We start from the raw sequence: 11,074 nt of genomic DNA, 5'->3' as shown, positions 1-11,074 counted from the left end.
CAGCTGTCTCGGTTACATGCATATCTACTTACTACAAAGAGAAATTTAGCTGAGCATTTTAAATCAACCCATCGCTCCACTTCCAATCCCACGTAATCTCTTCCCTCTACCCCTGCAGCCCACTGTCTCAGATCCTTCCTACCTTCTGTTTTGATTTCATGCCGGTTGTCCAAGGATACATGCTATCTGAGGACTTATTTTTCAAATACTGATTCCTTTAAAGAGATGCAGATTAGATAAACTGTGCCTTACAGGCATGAAAGCATAGTCAGAGGTATTTATCACACTGTAATTACTACTAGCCAAACCACTATTTAAATTAATTAGCTCTGCTCATAAGAGCACATCCAAGTAAACAGACTCCTTAGAGTAATACAAGGCTGCAAAGATTTTTTTTTTCTAGCACTCATGATTTTCACTCAACACAGATTTCCATAATCAAAAGTATCTGTTTGTACTTAATGAGATAAGAGAGAAGGAAGATCTCTGTCCTTCCAGGTAATCTAAGAATTTTTTCCCTAAAATTACTGAAGTCACAATTCTAAAAACTGTTATGCCTATCAACTCATGTCATCAATATGATTAGTAAGAGTCTGAATGGGATTTATCTGAATCCCATTGCCAAAGACAAAAAACTAGAAGTCAATCAGACCTTTATGCAGTACATCTGCCGAGATCACAGAATATACTGGGGGGAGGGGAGGGATGAAACGGTACATTTTCCTGTGAAAACTGCTGACCACCATCCTGAGTATTCTGTAATTGGGACAGAATCTTGATTAACTCGAAACGATACATCCCCAGTGGAACTGACTGAAGCCCAGTATGACTACAAACACGGCAAAGACATTCTGTGCTGCAACAGGGAAAAACCTAAGATCTTCACAGACTTCCAGGAAAATAAACAAGGCACAGGATGAAAAACAGGCTCATCTCATCTACCAATGGAGGGTATCCAACAGTTTCAAGTCTCCTTTTCTAATTCAGGACAGATACTGAAGCCACTATCTTCCACATCCAGAAAGAAATATAAATCACCTAGCTATTTTGTCTACCCTTGATAGATAGGTGACATGCGTTCACTTGTTTCTCTGCCTTCCTCAATTTTGCCCATGTGGACCCACAGAAGGTCTTTCTTTCCTGCCAAAAAAGCTGTTCTATTCAGAACTTTCCCTTAATAAGCACTTATTCTTTGTCAAAAACCTCCATCACAATGCTCCCAACCAGCTACAGAATTCTGATGAAGAAGGAAGTCACCTGGTGACATTGTAAGAGAAAAGTATCTTCAAGTTGTATTAACAACCTAGCACCTATTTTAGCTGCAAACAAAAGTCAAAGATCTTGAACTTTTAAAGACCATGAATAAATGAAAAGGAGAAAAAAATTAAGAAAGCTAACTCATGAAACAACTGAGTTGCTTTCACCCTTAACATCAATCTGGAGACAGAACCCAAGAATCTATACCGAGTGTTTTTCATGTGTTCTCAATGGATACATTCTGTTCTTTCCAGATTATACTTTCTTCTCCCCAAAGGGAAGATTAAAATACTTGCACCTCACTATCTGTCGGGGTTTGTGTTGGTTGTTTTTTGGTTTTTTTTTAAGAGAAAAATCATGTTTTAATTTGAAATAGTGTGCTCTGCAAATTTTCTCTGATTTAACACTCAATGCAGATTCATAATCCAGGATCATTTCTCAGTAAATTATTCTTGTAGCCGGTCCTTTACAAAATTGGCAGAGGCAAGAAGCTGAAGCTGAGCAATTTTGCTTCTGTCTGTTCTTTGTCATCTTTCCTTCTCTTTCAGCATCAGCATCTTTTCTTCTTTTCCATCCCCTTTGAGATAGCGCACTGATGTGATTCCCTTCCTGAGGTCCTATTATATCATACCACACAGTGCTCAACAGTACTCAAACTCACTTTGTCTGCATTACTTGTGCCTTCTTTACAAGGGCGTAGATACATACCTCCTAAACTGTCAAGATCTTCAAGTATCCTTCCAAACCTGTAAGATAGGTTTTTTTGACAATTAAATACCTACATCCATAGTAAATGAAAGTTAACACTTACCTGTATGCGTAACACGGTTGCTTTGTTACCTTACACTGTTGTGTACGTTCAGGTACTTTTCTCTTATTTCAGGTTGACTTCCTAGAGGCAGAATAACTTCCAAGTAGCTATCCTTCATTCTCCTAGGAGGGAGATCTTCCTGCCGTTTTGCCAGTAAAGTATGAAGAGCTTTTCTTTCTTGCATTGCTTGCACATGATCCCTGGTAAGAAAAAAAACACTCTGTCTCAAGTATGACAACAGAACTGCAACCCTAGCTAAAAGATGTCACACTGAAGATTATCAAAATGGAAACAAAAAAGTAGTAAAAATAGCAAGACACAGTAAGCGTGCCTTGAAAAGAAAGTGAAATGCATATAATGAGATATGCTAAGCAAGACTACTGCAGAAAACTTTTAAATAGTTTTGTGTACAAGTGGCAAGCACATATTTTGCACTAACAAGATGAACAAAATTTATCTAATTCTGAATGCTACCAAAATGGTTCCCCTTGAAAAGAACAAATCAGACATAATTAAACCTATGAGGTTTTGTGCATATTCATGTCTTCCATAGCTACTGTATCACAACTCTTCCTACAGTGCCAATTTTAAAGGACTGACTGTCAACTTACAATCTCTCCCAAGAAGTAAAGCAGATGTATAGTGTTGGTTAGTACTAACAACAGAGAGAACTAATCTGCTAAGACTTGCTATCATCCACAGGTGACTTCTCCCTTTACAGTGTCAGTTCATACAGCATACACTTGATCAGCAAGCTAGAAGAAAGGGAAAATTAATCTATTTCTCTCTCTCTCTTCCTACCCAGTCATCTTACAACTGTACGGGAAAGTTACAGAAAGAAACAATACAGAAAAGGGAGCACTACCCCTTCAGAGCTGCTTTTCCAGCACCACCAAGTCAAAGGGGTTGCAACTCTCACAAGGCAGTAAGAGCCAACTTACTGTCACTTCTTTCCAATCTACCAACTTGGTTCCTTGCACAGGTATCTACGAGATGAAACAGTCTTGCCCAACATTCGCTCTTACCTGTTCCTCCAAAGTTCCCTCCCCTTAAAAGTGCAACCTGACTGAATAAAGCAAGTATTTCATAACATCCCTAGAATCAACAACAAAGCATTAAAAACCTAAGGGTTAAACATGCAACAGTTCCAGTATAAAGCCAAGGAGTATGCAAGACTATGAATCCATTTCATAAAGCAAGAGAAGGCATAAAACACTAAGTAACCAAACTTAATTTTAAACTTGTGGATATGTGCCATTCATTCAGTTGTGCATGCTGCATTGCTGAGATCTGAGTGCCATTGTGTTTAATAAAACCAATTTTTAAAAAACTTAGAGAAAACAACAGAAAGAACCTTTTCACCAAAAAGAAAATTTGTCTTAAGTTTTGACTTTGGATGAATTCTGGGCATTAACCATTTAAGATGAAGACTTTTTTGGCTTGAGGTTTTTTTTGGAAGAGGAGAGGCACAAAGCAGTCACGCTTCAACATATTTATATTCCCTCTTTTCTGTTTAATAATTTTGGGGGAAATAAGAATAATCCATGATCAAAGAGAGTAAAAGTCTAGCAGAAAATTTCAGTTAGTTTTGTTTGTTTGTTTTAAATATGAAATACGGTTTACCTCATCTGGGCAACGTGACTACTGCAGAGTTCAGAGAAAATAGAAAGGTAACAACCTCCTCCAGAGTGTTAATGTTTGAAGTTATGCCACTGCATAGAAATGAAACATACTAGATGACTAAGGAAAGATGTATGTCCAAGATGATGCACCTTTATGCTTTTTAAAAGATTTGTTTCCAAGGTCTTTCAGTGAAAGGTTTAAGAGAAATTAATCAGAGAGTAAATCAGAAATTTGTCTACAAACACAGAGAAACCAAACAACAAAAATTTAACTATATTCTGTTTTCACCAGTCCCATCCTGGCTCCTCCGAGATCAGCAGCAGAACTCTTCTTGACTTCAGCTTCAGAACGCACTCTTCAATATACGGAAGTATTAGGCTCAAGGCAGTAACATTTTTCAACAGATAAATACTCTTACACACTGCAGTACCGGTCATACAGTAACAATACTTCATCTAAGTATTAACTAATACCTGCCCTAAACATTCTGAGAAATGACATTATTTACTTCTGAAATGGCCACAACTCTATCTAGACTATAATTAGCAATGAACAGATTAATAATTTTAATTACAATTTAAGTATAAAACCAGAATAAATACATAAGCAAGATATTTCTTTCTAATACAAAATGCCACTGGCCTTTACAAGAGAAATCATGAACCAAAGTTTCCTTTTAGCAAAATTAACAGCCAAAGGCGTTCCTCCAACATGCATCTCTCCCCTCTCCCAGCAATGCAGATGTATGCACATCAGTCCTTCCCTAGTTCCCATTTCGGGACCCCTATCAAGCTATTCTCTTAGGTTTGTCCTCTTTAGTCATTCTGTGGTCTAACTCGATTAAAGCACTGGCTGTTCAGTCTCCACATGTATCAACTCTTTGTCACTCCATTTTAAAAGTGGGATCTCAAAGGCTACATGATCCATGGCCTCCAAACCTCCCTATATTAAATCCGCCATTCTCAAGCACTCCCAGTTATGGGCTCCCCGGCTTTACTTCTTCATGGTAGTTGAAGCACACAGTACTCTGCAAACCATGTCTGCTGTATTTTATACAGCACAAGAGACGCACCTATCTAAGAAAAACACTGCTGTGGTGATCCTGGCTTCAGTCTGCTCTCCTTCCAGAGCGGGGGCAGTGGGGGAAAAGAAACGGACGGAAGATCAGATTTGACCAGAGCCCTCTCAAATCTCGATCCTCGGATGGTATTTCCCTATGGTGTGGTTCTTCCCCAGCCATTCTGGGCTGCAGGAAAGGCTTTTTTAAAAATCAAATTCTAGAGCCCTTTTCAGCTGACCTACCAAAAATTTCAAGTCCCCTCATGCTTACATACTAGTATTACTAAGCAAAAATCAGCTTCCCAGATTGAGGCATCTTCTTTAGCGTGCCTATAATCCTGTTTAGACAAACCTAGTCAGAAGGCCTGGACATCAGACACTCCATCCAGACAGGCCTCTCCGTTTCCCCATCAGTGCACAAAGTGTGAAACAAGAGCTCAGCAAACACAGCCATAAGGAAATCAACAATCAATACAATAAATATGGGACCAACCAAACAGCAATATGTAATTTCCCCAGACTGCTATACTGACTTATTCAGAATTGTTAACAGTAGAGGATTACAGTCAACTCTGGCTTATTCGACATAATGGAGCGGGAGGAAGGTAACCTGAATAAAGCCAAAACATCAATGATTTAAACCGTATGTAAATTAACCTAAAATTAATTTATAGCCGAGAAAAGAAATACCCGAGATGCTCCTGACTAAGGAGACACAGACCTCAAGCTGACAATTTTCCAAAGTGACATGGGTGCTGCCAGGCCATTCATAACGCAGCCTGCTTCATGCTGAACCAGCTCAGTTGCCTCTGAATCCAGTGCAGGACAAGTCCACCGTGTGGGTAATCCACCAACAGGTAAGTCAAGAGGTAACAGCAACATAACATTTCAAGTCAGACTCTACAGCTCTTAAACTTCCATCAGATTCAAAGCTAATGGGAGAATCTTTTAAGCCTCAAGATCATGTATTTTGTTCCTTTGGTGCTAAAGATCTTCTGCAAGAGAAATCTCAGAAGTCTGTGACCCACAAAGTAACAATTCAGAAACCTTGTTTGCATTACTTTTTAGCTTGGATCTTTTTTCTTCCCCAGTCAGCAAGCTAACATCGTTAACTTCCACTACGACAACCCTGAGCTCTCCCCGGGTTTCACAGATAAATTAAAATACATTTAATGTACACTGTACCTCCAGTTGGTAGATGCTCCCACTATATCCCTCAATCTGCTCCGCACTGGAAAAAAAAAAAATCAAAGCAAATCAAGCTTAGTTCTGCAGGTGATGAACATGAGGTTGCCTGGTGCTAAAAGGCACAACCCTCATCCCAGAACAGGAAAATTAAGCAAATTCATGCAAATAGCAGCCCAGAAACAGAAGTTTGGCCAAATTCGCTGATGCTGTTAGTAGGCATATCACAATAATGGGTTGAGTAACATGATTCTGTAGCTTACTGTGTACAGCCAACAAAGAATGCATCTTGAGCATTTGTTAATGCAATCGAACACCGGCAATGCTAATTAACAACTGAAAGAGACAGCAGATCAAGATCAGATTGAGAAATTTTGATGTGAAAATATTTCAGCCTCAACACAAACAAACCGTGGAAATAACAAAAATCAGAAAGTCATAAAAGAACGTAGAAAGGAACGGTGCAGCTGGGAGACAGGGAATGAGGAGAGTACTTTTTAAATAATCCCACCCATGAAGGGCAGGTAGTGTCAGCCGATTGCCTGTTGCCAGCAGGGTCTCATAGCCTAAAGTTTTAGCAGCCTCAAAGAACACAGTGTTAAGACACTGGAGACAGGCCTATAAAATTGCTTCTGACACCGTCTGCACTATCAGAGTTAATGCTAGCTCTGCACAAGTTCTTCCTAAATTTCAGAAATAATCTGCATAAGCAGTTTTTCTACTCCTTCCTTGGATGAGGCTATTAAGTGTGCTAAGGTCCCATCAAATCTATCAAACTACTCTTATCACTATTAGGCAGGTGAACGTATGCTATCTGGAAATACCTGAAAACAAGCAGCAACAATTCCCAGACTCGGAACAGAAGAAAGCCGAGAACTGGATAGTAGGGATTCCTTGCTTATTTACAAAGATTTTTATACAAGGGGGTTCAAATATTAGGACAAAATAGCTAGGGACAGACCAAGGAACGGCTACCAAAAAAACCCCAAATTTTACGGTGAAACAGAAAAAGGGCTGCTGGTGACTCACAAGCTGATCCTTTTTACTTTTAGGTTATGAGACATCATCAGGCTTGGCACATTCCAAACTAAATGCCCGGTCAGAGCATTCACAGTGATCAGCAAGCTGTCCTGTGAACCCTGGAGTAAGCAGAGCTTGATTTCCTAGGTATTTAAATCATATACCCCTCCCTCAGCCAGATCCACCTGGCTCTGCCCCTCTCCTCCCCATATAGTCACTTCAGTTTCTGCTGCTTTCCTGCCCGAGTCCCCACACCTCCACCACTGCAATACCCCTAACCTACCCTTTCTTGCTCCTTCCCCTGCAAGACCTTCAGCTTCAGACACCCCCAGCCTGCTTCTGTGTTGCCTGCCCCCTAGACAAGCACCAGCACGAGCTGTGGTTAAGCCTGGAGCTACGCAAGGCTGACTGCCAGCCAGCACATAGATTCCAGTCACTCGCCAACTGCCAGCAAACACCATGGTCCGTGCCTGATGCCAGCGCCAGCTCTGGCACCCTAATGAACCTCTGATTCACGAGCCAATTTTCACAAAGCATGTGGAAACACGTTTCTCTTCGAGATTTGTGCTCATCTGTTTTGGCTAACATCAAGCAACAAAAGGCTCTGGAAGAAGAGGGGGACAAGAAGATAGGCAGACAAAGACAAAATAGCTTGCTTAGGCCTCGTTTCTTTAGGAAATTAGGCTAAAACATGTTTTGAAATTAGAAGAGTTCCACTACTAATTCTGAGAACAAAAAAAATTTCAGCGAAAGCAACTGATTGAAAATCTTAGAGTTGAGGGGGTTTTTTTTCGGAAGGGGGAAGGGTCTGATTCTTTTTTTTTTTTTTTAAGAAGCAGCGGGCTTGTTCACAGAATAGGTACTACTTTCCTGTTACTCACACCCCACCTGTGAAGCTGCCATAGCATGCATCCAACCAATACAGTGTTAGCAGAAATACCGTTACAGCTTCTAGAACACAAAACCTCAATTTTCCAACAGCGTCCACTCTGTGCTGGGATGGAGGGGGAATAAACAGCACTTTCTCTTTGTTTAAACTAGGTTTCTCTTCCCTTTCAACTCTAAAGAGGTAAAAAGCTCTGAAAAAAATCTCGGGTCCAAACCTGCAAACATGTATATACACTGTTAGTCCCATTCAATACTTCTGATTTCCATTTTAGACATACGAGTAAACATTTGCCCAGCTGAGACCACGTAATTTTTATTTTAACAATAAAAGGACAAAGCATAAAGTGTTTCTAAAATTTTGCCAAACTAAATCTAGTCCATTTTATAGGCTCCTAAGTACATAATTTGTCTCTTTTTTCACTGGGAAAACTATATTGCTCTTCCAGATATTAATTATTTTACAACAGAAATTCGAATAAGTAATTAAGCATAAGAATCCATAAACTCTCTTTTCTCAGTTGGGAAATGTCTTAGGCGTGCAAAACAACCACAGCAAATGGGTTTTATCCATCATTACCACATTGCGTATTTCACAGTATCTCCTAAACTGTGGTCAGTGGATCACTAATGCCAGAGCAGCAGGGCCTGAGTTTATTTGCACCGTGCTGTGACGAAGGACACGGGGGCAGCTGGACAAGGTCACTGCATTCACCTCTGCCAATGAGATCCATGCCCCCTTGTGCTGGTGCCTCCCCAGGCCGCATCCAGGTTCAGGTAGACCGCTAGGATGTATTTTACCACCAGTTTTGGTATAGAGCTTGGTCTGGACTTCAGTGAAAGACACAGATTCAAATGTCTAACATGAAGCTAAGCACTGCAGGAGTTGCTGTGTAAGAGATTTTGTATCCCACAAGCCTCTTAGAAACGTGTTATCCAGCACGCCACCAGAAATACAGTGTGCTGACAGAGATCCAGTACAACAATATTGCCACAAATAAGATCAGAGCCATTCACTGAAGGCAAAGGGGCTTTAAGCAAGTCGACAGAAAAGAAGAATAGCATTTCCTTTTTCATGAATGCTGAAGTAAGGAAAAACAGTAGCTGAGTAAGTTTAGAGTTATAGCAAATACTAAAATATGTATAGACTACCGCAACACACCATTATTCACGTGAATGGGTAAGTCACCTGTGGAGTGGAAAACACAGGTTAGATTAACAATTTTTAAAAAATGCAAATTACATCTATTAAGGGGTTACCCGATTATTCTACCTGCTTGAGTACCATTTACACACACGTTCCTTAATTTTAGTAAGCAACTGTAGGCAACCTGTCCTTGCCTGATTTACAGTCAGTATCTCTGTGTTTCCAACTGAGTTCGTCCTCTCCTTCAAAGCCAGCTTTCCAGTTCCTTTGTCTACTGGCTCTGTGCAGCATCTGCTTGCAGTGTAATTCCAATCTGTTTTTCAAACTTGGTGCTACCATGACAAACGCTATTAACTTTGGAAAGAATAGCTGGGGCATTTTTCAGGAAGCGGCATGAGAGTTATCTCAGAGGAAACGTCCAAAGTCCTGCTTGGTGTAGCCTTTGGGAGAGCCATGGGAGAAGTGAGGGCATTCACAACTGGGACCCAAAGTTGGGAGGAAGCATGTGAAAAGCTAGAAAGAATAAGTATTTGCTGGTTTGTGAAAGCATGGATACCAAATTAAAGGAAACTAGTTTACATATCAGCAAAAGTTTGCATAACATTATTTAAATGTTAAAATTTTGGAACAGAATCTCAAATATTTATAGTTATTATAGCCCAAAAAATATTAGTATTCCTTGGAAACAAATCAGAGGCAAGGCCAGGATGGCCTCACTTCTTCACTATTTTTACTGGCCTTCTAGGTGGTATCGTTATCAAATATCCAAATAAAAGAGCAGTGTAATATTTGCAAGTATGCAATATTCTGTATCCTTGCTTCTCCCCTTTAACCTCCCAAATTACTATTTATTAACAATAATGAAAAAAGTTCTCTAACAACGAATAACCCTCCTTTTCTTTTACTGGATAACCTGTGGTTTCTATTTAGAGAACAAAGGGGAAAAGAAGATCTCAGAAACAAGCCTCCACGAAGGAATTATTTGTGCCTGGCTCTAGCCCTTTTCCTCCTTCCCTTTTCTCAGTACATGGGATTAGAATGCAAGAAAACTTTTTTAAAAGCTTCTGAAAGAGGAACATTATGGTTTATTACTATTAGAGCGCTAAAACAATCTTTCAACACAAAGCTCTATTGACAAGAGCATTTTCACGAGGCAATGCTGCTGATCTGATTAAAAGATTTCTCTATGTTTACGAAATGAATGGTATTGACACATTAGAAGTTCTGTAAGACATTATTTCCACTCAGTTCCTCCATTTCTTGGCCATTCTCTCCAGTCACCATAGTACCTGTCTGTACTGTGTTGACTTCCTATCTAGAGCCAACTTGAGAAGCAGTTGTCCCTCCAGAAAAGAATCACACTCTCTCTTCCAAGACTAAAGAACCAGACGAGCCCCTAAATCTGCAACTTCAATGATTATGCATATTTGTTGCCATTGATCTCCAAACACACACAGTGATTTTCTGCTACTTCCTAAACTCACTATGAGCTAACTGTCAAGGGCATGTCCATTATCCAAACCATATCAACACATGAAGGGCCACCACCTGAAAGAATAAACTCCTTAGAAACATTTCTGAATCTTCCAAAGTACAGCCAATTTTTTTACCTTCAGACATGTCAGGAAGTACTGAGGAGCCACTGGTCCCAGAAGTGAGTGTCCTAGCCAGAACAGAAGGAAGCTTCCTCATGGTGCACAACCTATAGGCAGAGCGGAAGAATTTAGTGTCATTAAAACTAATGCCATGGAAATAATTTAGGATTTATTTTTGGAATGGCGCCGATTACTTCAGAAACCCCACTCCTTATTTTTAGCCTGACTTTTAGAACCAGATACAATCCGTACAACAGTTCAAGCCAGCTGAAATTCCAGCTGATACCTGTCCTTATCTGAAAACAGGAAGGAAGAATGATTCACTGATGGTAATTGTTCTCTTCACTGACTATTCAGATGCCCTGAGACAACCAGCTTAGACCAAACAGCAGCTTCTACCCTGTAGACAACCTAACACAGACGGGGTCCGTGTGCATCTGGGAAATCATCCGTGACCCTAACCATACGCTTCTCCTGCACTTGGCTGGTGCG

General features: G+C 40.2%; 1 protein-coding gene across 4 annotated transcripts in view; it reads right to left on the bottom strand.

The window, feature by feature from the left end:
* The window catches only part of ACOT9 (acyl-CoA thioesterase 9), a 21,426-nt gene extending 10,747 nt beyond the window's left edge, over nt 1–10,679 (bottom strand). For 2 of the 4 annotated variants that reach the window (XM_009321130.1, XM_009321132.1), the window contains exons 1-5: nt 10,598–10,662; nt 9,003–9,029; nt 5,936–5,981; nt 2,098–2,268; nt 1,966–2,003 (exon numbers count right to left, since the gene is read on the bottom strand). In XM_009321130.1, the coding sequence (XP_009319405.1) occupies nt 1,966–2,003; nt 2,098–2,268; nt 5,936–5,981; nt 9,003–9,029; nt 10,598–10,607 (292 nt within the window). In that variant the 5' untranslated portion in view covers nt 10,608–10,662. Of the gene's footprint in view, nt 1–1,965; nt 2,004–2,097; nt 2,269–5,935; nt 5,982–9,002; nt 9,030–10,597 lie in introns of all 4 variants that reach the window. The other 2 variants (XM_009321129.1, XM_009321131.1) reach the window with 2 other exon arrangements.
* Nucleotides 10,680–11,074: the final 395 nt, after the last annotated feature.

This window comes from Pygoscelis adeliae, unplaced genomic scaffold (assembly GCF_000699105.1).
Source record: "Pygoscelis adeliae isolate BGI_AS28 unplaced genomic scaffold, ASM69910v1 Scaffold53, whole genome shotgun sequence".
NCBI lineage: Eukaryota > Metazoa > Chordata > Aves > Sphenisciformes > Spheniscidae > Pygoscelis > Pygoscelis adeliae.
Note: the sequence above shows the minus strand (reverse complement) of the source record. Positions and strands in the feature narration are given on the sequence as shown.